The sequence below is a fragment of the Girardinichthys multiradiatus genome, chromosome 1 (genome assembly GCF_021462225.1).
Source record: "Girardinichthys multiradiatus isolate DD_20200921_A chromosome 1, DD_fGirMul_XY1, whole genome shotgun sequence".
Taxonomy (NCBI): Eukaryota; Metazoa; Chordata; class Actinopteri; order Cyprinodontiformes; family Goodeidae; genus Girardinichthys; species Girardinichthys multiradiatus.
This window is the reverse complement of record NC_061794.1, coordinates 38,486,814-38,504,307: the sequence shown is the minus strand read 5'-3', so window position 1 is coordinate 38,504,307 and position 17,494 is coordinate 38,486,814. Positions and strand designations below refer to the sequence as shown.

At 41.5% G+C, this 17,494-nt stretch overlaps 1 protein-coding gene across 2 annotated transcripts in view; it reads right to left on the bottom strand.

Moving 5' to 3' along the window:
- The window catches only part of prickle3 (prickle homolog 3), a 33,000-nt gene extending 17,198 nt beyond the window's left edge, over positions 1-15,802 (bottom strand). Inside the window, exons 1-2 of one of the 2 annotated variants that reach the window (XM_047347059.1) lie at positions 15,569-15,802; positions 1,437-1,519 (exon numbers count right to left, since the gene is read on the bottom strand). In XM_047347059.1, the coding sequence (XP_047203015.1) occupies positions 1,437-1,519; positions 15,569-15,610 (125 nt within the window). In that variant the 5' untranslated portion in view covers positions 15,611-15,802. The remainder of the gene's footprint in view (positions 1-1,436; positions 1,520-15,568) is intronic. The other variant, XM_047347223.1, reaches the window with a different exon arrangement.
- Between the last annotated feature and the right edge of the window lie 1,692 nt (positions 15,803-17,494).

Here is a 17,494-nt window from a genome sequence, read left to right as displayed (position 1 = left end):
CTAAACAATACAAAAATACAACAGATTCCATAATTTCATTGTCTAGAAACACAATTAACCCCAAAACAGTGATAAATTCAGGCCCTGTCCCCTGGGAGGCTAGCCAAGGTGTATCCACAAAGGTATTTTACCGTTTAGGCGTTACGTCCACACGCACTAAAAACGAACATGTTTGAAACCGGCTCCCAGACTGGAAATCTTTCAGAACCCTGGTTCCGTGTTTCCATGTGTACATGCAAAACGCATCTTTCTGATACGATGACGTCGTAACTCCACCTCTTTCTGCATGCGCCTCTTTGCCGCCACGTTGCTGTGTTCACCTTGCATGAGTTGACTGCGCATGCCTGGTGTTCTTGTCCACTGTTTTTGGTGTGTCTCCAGGGCAGTGTCACAGCGCCACCAATGGGCCAGGCATACATACTACAGCATTTTCAGTGGTGCTGTGTGCAAGTGGAAAACATTTAAGAGAAATACCACAAGTGGATTTTGCACCAATAGCACCAAAGGTTCAGACAGCACAATGGTCAGAGCAATTGTAAAAAACCCAGTAGCTCCATCTAAGCCTCTCCAGGCTTCGGTTAGTGTTAAATATTCAAACAAGTAAGGCTTGTTTGGATGGACGGCCAGAAGAAAGCCATTTCTCTCTAAAATCAAAATGGCAGCAGCATCTGCTGCATCTGAATGAATCAGAAGATGTCTAGAACAATGTCCTGTTGGACACATGATGCCAAAATACAGATGTTTGGCTATAGCACACAGGATTATGCTTGTGAAAACCACACAAAGCATATAACTGCACCTCAAGTCAACTTTCAAGCACACTGGAGGAGAGCTGATGATTGGGGTCATGGAGACCTTGCAGGCATGCAACTTCTCAGCACAGCAAACAATTCTAGAGCCAAATGTAGGCCCATGTCTGAAAGATAAAGCTTGACCCCAAACTGGGTCATGCAAGCAACGAAGTTACCTTGTAAAAAGAAAATGGGCGAAATTTCCTCCACAAAGATTTGAGGGATGGACAGTCAAACAAAAGATGGCTGCTTCTTATCCATTTTGTCTAATAGGTAATGACAATATGGAATCTGTTGTTTTAAAATCTTAAAAGTTAGATTTAAAGCAATTTAGAACCTGGTAAAGATAACATGTACAATGTCCTAATTTATAAAACCCCAGAACTGAACTGAGCTTTTAAACATTTACTTTTTTAATACATTTTTATTTTTTAATCATTCGAAAAATATATACATTTTTATTTGTCTCTCATAACAAAAACTTAAAATTTGTGGGTTTAGATTTTAGTTTTTTTAACAGCTGCACGAGATCAAGAAAGTAGCAGCAGAAACCATGACCCGCCTGAAGGTGAATATTTGGGTGAAACACTTCCTGCATAGTTCACAGGCAGCAATAACAATGTTTAAGAGTCCGGCAGGTCATACCTCCAGCCATGAACACGGAAGCCGGGGCACTGATCTCCGCAGCGCATACACGGCTGGCCCCTGTCTGGGTCCTCTTCTTCCTGCTTAAAACACAACAGAGAGCAGACAGATTTATTCCAACTTCATTTTGTCTGTGGTTTAGCATCAGTTTTCTGTGAAATAATTAACATTACAAATAAGGTACATGCTTTATTTTTTTTTTACACCTAGGGGCTCAGATAATGTTTGTAGATCAAACCACCTAGCTCAAGTGTGCGCTGAATAAAAACAGCCTTTTACCAAAAGTGCTGAGCGATGCACTAGTCTCAGCCAAAGCCAACTACAGCTTTGACAATAAAACTGCCTTACAACTCCTGCAGCGTTGCATTACTGTGCATGTGTGTGTATTCAGAATGCATCCCGCAGACCCAGGCCTCTTAGAGATGGGAGGAAGGAAGCAGAGGCAGGATGAGAGCTGCACCCTTTCCCTCTCCATGTAGTAACTCTGTTGCTCTACTTTTTCCCCTTCAGAAAGCCTAACTCAACTGCATCACTCCTCTCATTTTAGCGAGCAAGTTAGTGTTAACTGAGAAAAAAGATTAATAGATGGAACGTTTACAGGCCTTACATGAAGATTAAATGACCAAATAGCTATTATTAGATGAGATGTAACTTAAAACTAAATGCATAAAGAAGCTGAACGAAACATTGCACATTCTTGAATTTTATCAGGAAAAACAATAAACTGTTAGGTACCTGTACATACCTGCTCACCTGCAGTACTTCTAACCACCAACTACTGAACCAGAATTCACGTCCAGCCTGTTTTGCAGAGCTGAGATTTTTATGACTGGTTTCAAGAACTGCAGAACATTAACAGCAGGGACTGTCTTATTTTCTCACAGACATGTGAAGGCTGTTTGTCGAGTTAGTTTAAAGTGCCAAACCTTTTAGAGTAAATATATCTGGCTATATAAACGTATTTATATCGGGCTGGGTAAAAACCCATCTTAAATGTATTTTATGTTTGGTCTGCATTTGTATTCTGCCCCCTTTACTTTGACACCCCTAGATTAAACTCAATGCAACCAATTGCCTTCACGGGGAGTCACCTGATTTGTAAATGGACTCCACCTGTAAGTAATTTAATCTATGTATAAATCCAGCTGTTCTGTGAAGGCCTCAGAGGTTTGCAGAGTAACATTATAAAACAATATACGGTCCAGTCCATTACCTCACAATTGAAAGAATATAACACAGGTGAAAAGCTATAAAAATATGGCCATCAATATCAATAGGCGAGAGTGTTAGAGAAGCAGTCAAGAGGTTTCGTAATAACTCTGGAGGAGCTGCAGAAATCCAGGTGGGAGAATCTGTTGACAGGACAACTATTAGTTCCACAAGTCTGGCGTTTGAGGAAGAGTGGCAAGAAGAAAGCTGTTGTTGAAAGAAAGTCTGATACAAGCCTTGTAGGGGACACAACAACCATTTATAAGAAGGTGCTCTGGTTGGTTAAGACCAAAATGTATCTGTATGGCCTACATGCAAAGCACTATGTGTGAAGAAAAACTCCGCTCATGGCTCTGAAGGCAACATCCGTACAGTGAAACATGGTGGTGGCAACTCTGTGCTGTGCTCATAGTCAGGATGTGGTTTCCCCTAGCCCGAAGAAGTTTTCCAGGGAGGTTGGTAGCTGCCGGGGGTTTCTGTTACAGTGTGCTCTCGTCTTTAATAGGTCCCCACAGTCATTTCCCCATGACGACGTGAGAATTCCCTATGTGCTGGGCCTGCTCACCGGCAGAGCACTGCGGTGGGCTGAGGCTAAGTTTTCAAATCACAACAGTTTTGGCTGCACCTATGACGAGTTCATTAAAGATTTTAGGTTGACATTTGACATTGACATGGACCGTTCAAGTGTGGCTCGCCATTTGCGAGCATTAAAGCAGCACGGCCGACCTCTGACGGAGTTCACTATTGACTTACGCACGCTGGCAGTTGCATCGGGTTGGAACTCCAGCGCTCTAAAATCTACCTTTTTCTAGACCCTAGATGAGAGTTTGGAGGACGAGCCACCAGATCTCACCCAGGTGCCGCACGAATACCATGACCTTAGCTCCGTTTTCAGTAAGACACGGGCCCTTTCTCTACCACCTCACCGCTCCTATGATTGCGCAATCGACCTCCTGCCGGGCGGCCGGTTATATAAGATCTCCCAGCCTGAGAGGGGAGCAATGGAGAAATATATTGGAGTCGCTCGCAGCCGGCATCATTCGGTCATCCTCTTCCCTGCTCGGTGCGGGTTTTTTCTTTGTCGGTAAAAAGGACGGCTCCCTACGCCCCTGCATCGACTATAGGGGGCTTAACGCCATTACTGTCAAGAATAGGTACCAGTTACCTCTCCTCTCATCTGTTTTGAGCCTGTTCATGGGGTTACTATTTTTACCAAGCTCGACCTTAGAAACGCATACCATTTAGTTAGAATCCGCCGGGGGGATGAGTTGGAAACGGCGTTCAAAACACCGCTTGGGCACTTTGAATATTTGGTGATACCGTTTGGATTGTGCAACGCACCTGCAGTTTTTCAGACTCTTGTAAATGACGTCTTAAGAGATTTTTTGGATGTATTTGTTTTTGTATACCTGGACGACATCTTGATTTTTTCCAGAACTGTTGAAGAGCACTGTCGTCATATCCGCTTGGTCCTGCAGCGCCTCCTGGAAAACCAACTATTCATCAAGGCGGAGAAGTGCCAATTCCACCGAACCTCCATCAGCTTTTTAGGTTTTATCCTTGCAGGTGGGTAGGTTGGCGCTGATCCGGACAAAGTGAAAGCTGTGGAGAACTGGCCAACCCCAACCACTCGAAAGAAGTTACAGCGCTTTCTGGGGTTTGCTAATTTCTATAGGATCATAAAAATCTGTCATATATCCAGTCAGCCAAACGTTTAAATTCCCGTCAGTCACATTGGTCTCTTTTTTTTTTCTCAATTTAACCTGTTAATTTCTTACTGACCTGGCACTAAAAACGTTAAGCCCGATGCTGTGTCTCAGCAACTCACCTCAGACGACTCTGAGAAGCAGGCCGCACCCATCCTGCCTCCCAGCTGCACCATAGGAGCCGTAACCTGGGAGATAGAGGACTGCATGCGACAGGCCCTCCTTGCTGACCCGGGGACCAGACCGCACAACAGCATGTTCGTTCCTGCAGCAGTTCGGGGCCGGTTGATTTCCTGGTTCCACTCGTCAAGATTCGCCATCCACCCAGGAGCCAGTGGAACGGTCGCAGCTGTTACCAGGCAATTCTGGTGGCCCACACTGCATCGAGCAATCAGAAAATATGTATGTGCCTGGCCGGTATGCGCACAGAACAAGACGTTGAGCCGACCGCCTGCGGTCCTCCTGCAACCACTGACCGTACCTCGCCGCCCTTGGTCCCACATTGCAGTAGACTTCGTCACAGGATTACCGTCTTCTCATGGTATGACAGCCATTATGACTATTGTGGACAAGTTTTCTAAAGCCTCATCTTATTCCTCTCAGGAGATTGCCATCAGCCCTCCAGACAGCCCTCCAGACCGCACAGCTCTTGGTGAAACATGTATTCCGGCTCCATGGAATACCCCGGGACATACTGTCAGATCGGGGACCCCAATTCACCGCCCGGCTCTGGAAGGAGTTCTGCACGGCTCTGGAGAGAAAGGTTTCTCTGACTTCTGGTTTCCATCTTCAAACCAACGGGCAGGTAGAGAGGCTCAACCAAGAGCTGTGTTACATCCTCCGACCCCGCCGAGTGGAGCACCTACCTGCCTTGGGTCGAGTACTCGCATAACTCACACGTCTCAGCAGCAACTGGATTCACCCCATTTGAGGTCTGGGTTATCAACCGCCCTTGTTTCCATCCGATGAGAGGGGGGTCGCGGTGACGTCAGCACGTCAACACATCCGCAGGAGCAAGCGCATCTGGAACGCAGCGACGAAGGCGCTGCATCGGACGGCAGCACAGAACAAGCGCTACGCCAACAGGCGGCGCGTCCCGGCCCCGACTTACTGTCCGGGTCAGCAGGTGTGGCTCTCCACACGGGATATTCTTCTCAAATTCCTCTCCCGAAAACTTTCTCCCAGGTTCATTGGTCCTTACTCCATCGAGTCCCTGGTTGGCCCTGCCTCAGTTCGACTTCGTTTGCCTGCCAGCTTCCAGATTCATCCGGTTTTTCACGTCTCTCAAATTAAGCTGGTCCAGACCAGCACACTTTGCCCTCCAGCTGTGTCTCTTCCAGCGCCCCGGGACTTCCAGGGCCACCCCGCCTATTCGGTCCGCCAGATTGTGGCCTCCGTCGACGGGGCAGAGGATGGCAGCGCCTCATCGACTGGGAGGGATACGGTCCGGAGGATCGCTCCTGGGTCCCCAGATCTTTCATCCTGGACTTGACGCTCGTTCGGGACTACTGGGACTCCCAGGCTGGTTCTTCAAGACCACCGGGTGGCGGTCGTTGAGGGGGAGGTGGTGTCACAGTCTGTTTTTCAACTTGCCTGCTATTAACTTTCTCTCACCCCTAAGAGGCGCTGGAGCTGCAGGCCGGAGGTTTGACAGGTGTACGTCGTTGCCTCATCAGCTGGAGAACTATATGAGGGTGGTTCGCTGGCTCTTCTACGCCTGAGTGTTTTGCCTACTGTGGTAGTGTTAACCTGGCCAGCCCTTCCAGAATTTTGGAAGATCTCCTTGTTTGAGCCTTGATTAATTGTCTGTTTCTTCCCTTCGTCTTAGGCCATTCAAGCCGAGCCGCCGAGCTGGGTTTCTCCCTCTGGAACTCACCTTCCGTCAAAACTGGATTCTGCTGCGCCTGGCAGTCGCCCTTGCGAGTCCTCCAGTCTGAGAGCGCAACCTGTCCACCCACCTTGCTTACCTGGAACATCGGAGCGCTCCAGCCAGTTCTGCGCAGGCTCACGCCCCACAAACCGTCTCTCCCTCCTGGCGGATCGATCGCCTCCTGAATAGTGAGCATAGATCTTGACTTGATTAATCCGATCCGTTTGCTCAGCTCATCTCTATCCTTCCCTTACAGCCTGACTCCTGACCACTCTGCTCGCCTCGTTCCTGAAGTGAGTAATAAAACTTTGAATCTACGCTTCTCTGTCTGAGTGTCCTCTGCATGTGGGTCAAGTCGGCCTTAAAAACTATGACAAGTATATTCATATGTTAAAATGGTCCAGTCAAAGTCCAGCCTTAAATCCAACTGTGATTACTTTTTTGAAGACCGTTGGAGTTTACAAACAACCTCCATCCAAACTGGCTAAAATTAAGCTATGTTGCAAAAAAGAATGGGCAAAAATTTATTCTGGTGCAATGCTGGTAGAGCCAAAAGGTGATTCTACAGTGGATTTCTTCATTGTGGCTAAATGCAAATGCAATCCACACATTTGAGATCATATTTCTAAGGATTTAGAAAAGAAAAATGCATTGAAGACTGAATAACTGTGCAAGGCAAAGCATTTATCATCATTCAGCCATGCATTAAAAGGTGACAAGATGGGTTAAATGAAGTGAACAGATGATTTCTGGGTGACTGGTCCCATTTACTTATTATTTCCTTTAGAAACAAGTTCCTGAGTTGTCACTCTGACAGGCTGACTGAGCCTGGGAGGCACATCCAAAAACCCAAAGGAAACACTGAACACAGAGGTGTACATCTGCGCTCCTCAAGATTGAGAAAGAAATTAGCTGGAGGATAACATCACTGTCAGAAACTTTAGCCGACTTGAAAAAATTACAATTCAGAACCCACAGGGCGAAAATGAAGTGATAGGTCTTGTTTTTTCTGCTTTAGAGAGCTCGCTGATCTAAGTCATTTCAGTTTCTTTGGTTCTGGAATATAGTGGGTCAGCAACACTTCTCAGAACAAGGACAAACATTTAAACTAAAAACTTTCCTGGTAGCTGATGCTAAAAGCTTGCTGCCTCTGCAAGAGCCTGGAGTGACAAACAAAATCTTGCAAATACAGCTGTGCAGTTAACAAAATTTGTATTTCAATTTGGATTGTGTGTCAAACAATCACAAAAACATTTTAATAGACATAAAACAAATATTGTAAAAAATGATTTTGCTTCATTGTACTCTCCTTTTGACTTCACACTATGCAGGAAATGCAAACGGAGGAATCCACTGTAAAACTTGCCACATAGTTTTCCTTTTGTATTCCATACTTTTACTCACTCCTGATTCTACGCAGCACTGTCAACTTGTGGGGCGTTTTTAATAGACAAATACCAAATTTCCCATAAATATTGTCAGTCTTTGCACTGGACATCATCACTTACATACCGTACCCAAGGTGAAACATGAAGGTGGCAGCATTATGCTGTGGGGATGTTTTTCTTTAGCAGGGACGGGAAAGCTGGTGTCAGTTGATGGGAAGATGGATAGAGCTAAATACAGAGTAATCTTTAAAGTCAGAGGCTGGAAAAACCATGAGACTCGCGTGGAGCTTCACCTTCCAGCTAAGGCACCATAAAGTCAGAGCGACAATTGGTGGTTTAGATCAAAGCCTATTTTTGTTAGAATGGTCCAGTCAAAGTCCAGACTTAAACTCAAATGGAAAACTGTGGTACGACCTGAAATATGAGCCCAAATAGAGCCCAAAATGCAAATAAATACTACATTTTTGATTTTTACTTGTGAAACATTCTGAAAAACAATGTATGATTTTCCTTCCACTTCAGTTGTTCCCTCATTTGTGTTGATTTCTGAGAGAAAATCCCAATAAAAGATTGTGGTCATCAAGTGACGAAATTTAAAAAAGGTTCAAGGAGTATAAATATTTTTACAAGATGTGCCTTGCAATGCTTAAAATATAAACTGCAATACTCAATCATTTTATATCCAGACGATAAGAGGGTCAACATCCCTGCATGAATGCTCACACGTTTAGACAAAGATTGTAATTAAGAATAAAGCTTTGGGATCAACAGTGACGTAACGAAGGGGCAAAGGATTAAAAATTATGAGAAAAGCTGAGAATTTAAGGGAAACAGTTTCCAGATGTGTTAGTGTTTCCAGTTTTCAAGTCATTCACCATAAGTTTGATAAAGTCACTTTCTGCCTAATTAAGCAAATATTGGAAAACAAAACAATTCGATCTCTAATCTCAAAACAAACATGCATTAAATCAGCTTGGCTTAAATTAACTCAGCAGGGTTCACTCAGGCAAACAGGAATTGGGATCGGGAGGGGGGGGGGGGGGGGGGGGGGCACGAGTATTTATTTTGTTTTGTTGCTAGTTCTAGTTAATAGGATCATACTTACATATATGTAGGTCCACCTTAAAGTAATAAAAAACAGGTTTGTTGAATGTTACTTCATAATTACAGCAGTGTGCTAGATGATAAGACTTTTCAGAGTGCTGGGGGGGGCTTTTAAGTTCTCCCTGAGAGATAAAGTGTCAAGTCTTTGTCTGCAAAATGAGGTTTTCCTTTGTTCTCTAAATGGGAGTGGCAGCAGGAAGTTTCCTCTAAACAAAATGAAGGCAAAGTAAATAATACGTTCACTCACAAATCAAGTTCAAGTCTCAGATGCTGCGTTAGACTTGCTTCACTGTGTAGGTCTGAGGTTTAAACACATCAAGGTTAGTCTGAGCTCCATCATGCTGCCAAGTAACGGTGTGACCAGGTGAAAGACAAACTGAACACCCGCCAGCTTTGTTTGTCTTACATCAACATGCCAACGCTCTGGCCAAATCGGAGACGACTTGTAATAATATTGGGACAACAGATAAACATTGCATAGTAATGATGTCATTAGGTTCATACTAACAGTCTGGTTCCCTTAACATCAACAAATGTTTTCCTAAATACGCACTTACTTACTGAAAAATTGACAGTAACATTTAGATTCTCCAAGCTGTGCTTCTGGATGGATTAAAAATTAACAGGACAGGTCGGAGATCAGGGGCCTTTGCTGCCTTGGCATGTACAGTACATGCTCGTCTCTTCACAGGGCAACTCAACCCAAAACAGAAAAAGACTGGATGTGTTGTCTTCCACAAGCCTCATTCTTAGGACTGAAAATAAGTCTGATATCTGCAGAGTTACATCTAAACACAAAACAGGGGGTTTATGCAAAGGAAGGCCGTGTTCTCATAAAACCGGCATGTGCAGGCATCAGCAACGTGCAGGCAGGAACTTGGGAACTTACAGCGAACACTTGGAGGCATGGGAGATACAAAAGGCAAACAGTAGAATCCAATGTAAATAAAGAGGGGCAATGATCATGAGGCATGAGCAAAGTAACGGGAGATCTCGGCAAAGGAACAATGAAACTAGTATATAAATATATATATATATAGGGAGAGAGTAAGAGAATGGCGGGGCAGGCAAGTGAGAATGAGCAACAGCCGAGGAGAATAGCAGCAGGGAGCTGAGGGAAGGAGAAATAATAATAGCAGGGGCAGACAGGGAGGAACACAGGGAAGAAATCTCACCGAATATAATTAATAAAACAAAGCAGGAGAATAAACTCTAAAATAAGCATAAAGAATGAAACCGATAGGGCAACATCTAACAACATAAGGAAAGAGTCGTGAATTAAAACCCATAGATCATGACATACACAGACCCTGACAACAAGACTCCACCATAACCTTATTTCTGTCCAAAAAGCACTTGCAAGAACATAAACACCGTCATCAGGATTCCTTCACATGATAGTTTAAAACTTTCATACTTTTCCAAAGTTAACTTTTATATGTTCTCTTTTTTGACATCTAATTCCAACATTTGCTTTAAAATGTACATTAACTTGACATTTTACAGCTGTAAATTAATAAACTGCATACTGGACGATATGGACAAAAAACAATTATCACAATATTTTTTCTGAATTTCGATAATTATCACAATATGGTTTCAGATTAAAAGCTAGTTGTTAAGATCTGTTTTAACACAACCCTAAACAACAAATTAAAATAAGTAATAAAACGTTAACACCTAATGAGATTATTTTTTTATGTCATGGACTAAAATGGCTTAATACTGAAAATATCTCAACTAGCAATGTATTAATGAACAAAATCCCATAAAACAGTAATGTATAAAAGGTACAGATATGTTTGATTACAACTATAAAATAATGCAAACCAAGTTTACACCATCTCTCCTAAAAATGTTTAATAACTACAGTGAATCGGTGACCCCACATATTGCCTGCTAGGCCACAAGTATTGTTTTTTTTAATTGAATTTTAAAGCCAGCAGTCCCGGCGGTGGTCTTCCTGGGGTTCCCGTTATCTGGGGGGCCTTTGGATGTCTGGCTCGGATCTCTCAAATATCTGTCCCAGGTCCAGGGGGGCAGGTCTGTGGCTCCTCACACTCACTATTGCATATTTTTATGGAGAATCCTTATATACACAAGCGCGCTCACACTGAAACCCACAGGTGTTTAGATTCAGGTGTTAAAAGATACACAGATGTTACATATTGAGCCGCAGTAACCACTAAATACATCTTGCATATATTAGTAACGTGCCCTTTTCTGTAACATTGCTGTTGTTTCATATGTTTCTGCAGGTGAAGAAGCAGTCTTCTAGGGTGTTATCTTGTAATCTCTTCAGTCTTCTTTCTCTCTATTATTTTTTCCTTCTATCCCTTTTTCCGTTTTGCCCCACCTCCCTCTCTTTCTTGCTTATTTTTTTTTCCTTTTCGTTTCCGGCTTCGTGCCTATAACAATTGAAATAATCCCAAAGTAGTTTCTAATAAAGTTTCTTTTATAAATATCAAGCGGAGCATTAAAGCGTTAGCCGTAATGCTCCGCTTATAAAAGTAAATCTGTTGGGCTTCTTCTTGGCACTCAGACAAACAATTCTGATGCCTACTCTGCCAGACAGCAGTATTTAAAAAAATTAAAGCCAACTTTTTTAATTAATGTTTTCAGTCCCACGATAAGTTATTTGAAAAGTCTAACTGCCCAGCCCTACACTGTACAGAAAATAAAATCCATTTCATCACGAGTTACTGCCACCTGTAATTTCCATAAATCCAAAACAGTGACTTGAAATCTAAGCGAAGGATAAAGGCTTGATGTGAATGAATCAAAAGGTGACATCCTAGTGAAACTATATATAGACATACAGGGGTATGTAACTCTCCCAGATGTGGGGAAAACAGTAAAGGTGGACTCATCAGAGAACAATACATGTTTCACATTGTCCACAGCCCAAGATTTGCGCTCCTTGCACCATTGAAACCGACGTTTGACATTGGCATGAGTGACCAAAGGTTTGGCTATAGCAGCCCATAATGTTGTGTGCATTTCAATATTTTGAGCAAAACTGTGCTCTTCCCCTGCTAATTGAACCTTCACACTCTGCTCTTACTGGTGCAATGTGCAATCAATGAAGACTGGCTACCAGGCTGGTCCAATTTAGCCATGAAACCTCCCACACTAAAATGACAGGTGTTTCAGTTTCATTGTCCAACCCCTGCATATATCTATATATATATATATATATATATAATGAGTGTGTGTGTGCTAGAGATATTATTTATTTGAATATACACATACTAATCCTCCTTACAACACCATAATTCAACTGAAATATATGAAGGCTGAATTATATACATACTATATAGTACTTCATGTATCACTATACAAATTATAGTCATACAGACTCAAGTAGAAACAACACACCATTAAATATGGGATTCTTCCAAAATAAAATTGATTCTATTAAAAATACAATCTTTGACATACTCCTGAAGATGATTACTTCATCCTCAGCAAGTGAGACAACATTGGAAGTAACAGTAGAACCTGATTTGTGTTTGGACTGTTTTGATCCTGTGAAGCTTCCTGAGTTATCAGAAATATTAGCTTCATCTAAACCTTCAACTTGTATGTTGGACCCAATCCCAACCAAATTATTTAAGGAAGTGTTCCCTCTGATTACCAGACCCATTTTAGATATGATTAATTTATCTTTATTAAATGGATATGTACAACAGGCTTTTAAGTTAGCTGTAATTAAACCTTTACTTAAGAAACCTTTGCTTGATCGAGATGACTTGAAAAATTACAGACCTATATCCAATCTTCCATTCTTATCTAAAATTCTTGAGAAAATAGTTGTTAATCAAATGTGTGAGCATTTATACAACAATGACCTGTTTGAAGAGTTTCAGTCAGGTTTCAGAGCTCATCATAGCACTGAAACAGCTCTGCTGAAAGTCACTAATGATATTCTTATGGCCTCAGATAATGGACTTGTGTCTGTTCTGGTTCTGTTAGATCTCAGTGCTGCATTTGACCATAATATTCTCTTAAAAAGGCTGGAATATGCTGTAGGGATCAGGGGAACAGCGCTAGGCTGGTTTAAATCTTATCTGTCTGACAGATTCCAGTTTGTTCATGTAAATGATAAATCATCTTTAAACTCCAGGGTTAATTGTGGAGTACCACAGGGTTCAGTCCTTGGGCCAATTCTCTTTACTATATATATGCTTCCAATAGGTCAAATTATTAGGCAGCATGGGATAAATTTTCACTGTTACGCTGATGATACTCAGCTTTACTTATCCATGAATCCTGATCAACCCAACCAGTTAGATAGACTACAAGCATGTCTTTAAGATATAAAAACTTGGATGACGTTAAATGTTTTGCTTCTAAATTCAGACAAGACAGAAGCTGTCGTCTTTGGACCGGAGTCGTGAAACAAAAAACTGCTTAGTCAATCACTTAACCTGGATGGCATTAAATTGACCTCTGGTAATAAAGTAAAAAACCTTGGTGTTATGTTTGACCAGGACATGTCATTTAAATCCCATATTAAACAGGTTTCAAGGATTTTCTTCTTTCACCTCTGCAACATTGCCAAAATTAGAAATATCCTGTCCAGGAGTGACGCTGAAAAACATGCATGTGTTACGTCAAGGCTGGACTATTGTAATTCTTTACTATCAGGATGTCCACAAAATGCAGTTAAAAGCCTTCAGCTGATTCAAAATGCTGCAGCAAGAGTTCTGATGAAAATTAAAGAGAGATCATATTTCTCCTATTTTAGCTTCCCTTCATTGGCTCCCTGTTAAATCCAGAATAGAATTTAAAATTCTCCTCCTCACATATAAAGCCCTTAATGATCTAGCTCCATCATACATCAGAGATCTGATTGTTCCATACGTTCCTAACAGAGCACTTTGTTCTCAGACTGCAGGTTTACTGGTGGTTCCTAGAGTCTCTAGAAGTAGAATGGGAGGCAGATCCTTTAGTTATCAGGCTCCTCTCCTGTGGAACCAGCTCACAGCTTTAGTCCGTGAGGCAGACACCCTGTCTACTTTTAAGGCTAGGCTTAAAACTTTCCTTTTCTTATAGTTAGAGTAGCTTAGGTTATCAGGGAGGGAGCCTTCCTCCCTCCCTATTGGTTGGAGTAAGGGGGAGTCAGGTTTAGTCTAAACCGGCTCAGTTATGGTTGAGGTGCAAACACACCCTCCATTTCTGCTACCTGTATGACCCCCTCTCTTTTCCAATGGTTATAATCAGTCTGACAGAGAGAGGTATCCCAATCCTTGTGGTTTTTAGTATAACAATGACCATCAGTGGGACCTTTTGTGGGGTTCCTTGAGACGACATTGTTGTAAATAAGCGCCGTTTAACTAAATAATCTGAACTGAAACTATCTGTGTAATTATGCTGCTATAGGCTTAGGCTGCTGGAGGACATAATGACCACTTTCACCCTCTTTGCTACATTCTCACACTACTCTCCAATTTTGCATTATTTGCTGTTATTTCAGCTTTTAACTTTGTTCTCTCTTTTCTCTTCCTAGAAGCTACACCTGGCTTGACTTTGTATCTACCTGTGACACCTTTCTGGAGAAGGGAATCGTCCGAGCTTCTGCTGGCAACAACTTAATGCTTACCCTCTACCAATGATCCACATAGCCCTGTCTTTTAGTGTTTAACCCTTTCTCTCTCCTAGACATGGTGATTGACTGAGCTTAACTGTAACAAACTCTATGTGCTCTCTTTCAGACTCTAACCTTAAAAACTGGCTCAGAGTTGATCTGTTCTTTCTTTTTAGGTGAAACGACTAAAGGAGCTACATCCATTAACATTTACTTTTACTTCCCATAGAAAGGACTCCCGGATCAGTGCTTCTGTGTTCTTTTTGTGTCTCTGCTCTGTTCTCTCAAACCCCCAGTCGGTCGTGGCAGATGGCCGCTCACACTGAGCCTGGTTCTGCTGGAGGTTTCTTCCTGTTAAAAGGGAGTTTTTCCTCTCCACTGTCGCTACATGCATGCTCAGTATGAGGGAATGCTGCAAGTCACTGACTGGATGCAATCTAGATGCAATCTGCTGGGTTTCCTTAGACAGAAAAACTTTTTAATCCAATTTGAATAAATAACTGAATCTGACTGCACTGTTCAATGATTAGGATTAATTGTAATGTATGTACCTGACTGTTGTGAAGTGCCTTGAGACAACATGTGTTGTGAATTGGCGCTATATAAATAAAACTGAATTGAATTGAAATGCAACAAAGGGTTTGGTGAATAACTAGTGCGTTAATTGTGCAATGCAAAAACAAACAGAAATACTGTTAATCATTTGGATGGATTCCATGTGAGCCGAAGAGCCAGAGGTCTGTCAACCAAACGGATGCTCATTTATTCCTTAACTTGACCATTTAAGTTGTTTTTAGGGCAACAACACTAGAAACACACTAGGAACTATGACAAAGTGTATAAATATGTCCACGTTAGATCTGCTCTTCATCTCAGACTGCGCTGCTCAGGTACATATTTATGAGCCACTCCTGACTTTCACCTGAGGCGTCAGACATCATGACTCAAGACACAAAGATGCCTTTATGAGACACGGCAAGAAGAACAACAACAAAAACTGCGAGTTTATTTCTGACGTAGGAAAACACTTTCTCCAAAATTCAGTCCAGCGACACACAATAGCCAGGTGAAGGTGGGACGAAGCTTGGACTGTTTTCTCTTCTGGACTTTTCTCACCAGAAGTTAAATTCACGTTTATCATTGTGATTATGAACAAATGACACATAAAAAAGGTTGAGAGCGGCCCTAAAGTGAACTTCGTGTTAAATAATATGGTGCACAGACAGTTACCTAAGTTAAATATGAAGAAAAACAGCAGGGCTTACCGAACGGTTCGACCGTCGCTTCTTCGAGCCGCGGAGGAACATGATGTCGGCTGGACGTTAAAAGACACTTTCCAGGTAAAAAAAAAACTGATGGAGAGGAAGAAATAATCAGGTCTAAAAACTGAAAAACCAACCGAGTCTACCGTGAACTACATGCTGCTCCTCTGTGGAATACCCCGGACTCTTCATCCCAGTCAGACTTTGGCTTCGGATCAGAAGGGAAAAGTTAGCTTAACTGGAGAAAAATCGGACAACTTCCGGTAAAACCTCAAAATAAAACACATATTTATACAACTTCCTTTTTATGCTTTAGACGGAGACAAAATAAAAGCTGCATTCTGTGATGTACTGGTGCATCTCAACCAAATTCAATATCATCAAAATGTTATTACTTTCAGTAACGTAAATCTCGTATATTTACCACAGAGTCCTATTTCATACATTTTCTGTTCATTTTGATGATAATGGCTTACAGCATCTGAAAAATCAAAACCAAATTTTGCCAGGAAATTACAATATCACAAAAGACCAACAGAGAAAGGGATTTTTAACACAGAAATGTCATCGTACTGTAAGGTGTGTCCATATGCTGTTAAGTATGTGCACTCAATAGTTTGTCAGGCCTTTATTTGCATGAATTACTGCAATAATGCAGCATAACTAGAGATGATCAGCCTTTGGTACTACTGATGTGTTAAGGAAGCCCTGGTTGCTTGAATAGCAGCATTCAGCTCATTTGCGTTGTTAGTTGTAGTGTCTCTTTGACCCAGACTATATTGTTTTTATAATACGTACTATAGGAAATTTGTTTACATTTTTAAATAAATTTATATTAAAAAATATATATATTTTGGTATTATGATTTTCTTCAATGGGACATTTAGTTTTTGTAGAAAAATATGTCAAAAAAGCACTTAATCACAAAAGAAATTACCTTATAAAAAAGAATATTTCTTACATTATTGTTTTTTTTTCTCCTTGAAGAAAAAGGACTGGACTGCTCTTAAAGCACTGACTCCAACCCCAGTGGACTATAGAGATAGCAGTAAAGAACTTGTAAATTTCCCATAGACTCCTGAATGGGCTTTGCTTCACAATCCTCTCAAGGCTGTAGTTATCTCTGTGGCATGTGTACCTTTTTCTATCACACTTTTTTTCTTCCACTCAACTTTCCATTAATATATTTGTATACAACAGTCTGAACAGCTTTTTTGTAGCTTATGTGAGTGATGTCAATCACTGCTGGACAACTGTCAAGTCAGCAATCTTCCCTATGATAATGTAAGCCAAAGCATGGCCACAACTACATTTCTAGTAAAAGCCCACTTTTAAATTTCTCAAACATAATTTTGAATAATGAAGTTGGGTTTTCATTAGCTTCAAGCCATAATCATGAAAATGACCAGAAATAAACAACTGAAAAATATTCCCGTGTGCAATAAACATCTATAATATTAAATTACAAAAATGTATGAGGTTTTCAATTATATTCTAATAAATTGGAACACAGTTGTAACACACTTTAAATAATAATCACAAAAAGCAGAGTATGGTTAATGCTGCCATTTTATTTCTTATGTCCAAATAAGAGGCTCAATTCTAAACAAAAATTGTTTGTATTACTGGGCAACAAGGACCTTTGCTTAAAACCATATTTTTATAAATTCTTCTAAACTGTTTTGATTTACTCTATGCTTAGTCTAAACCCACTTACAGATAAAAAAAAAAAGGAAAAACCCACTGTGGATCCATTTATCTATAATTATCTATGACCTCCTTCAATCCAAGAGTGGACAGTAGAGCTAACAGTTTCAGGAGGGAAGCCCAGACTTTAAACTCCTCAGCAAAACTCTTAAACTTGTTCTGGGGGATCCAAAGATGTTGCCAGAGAAGGGATACCGTATATAGGCACCCTGAAGACATCGT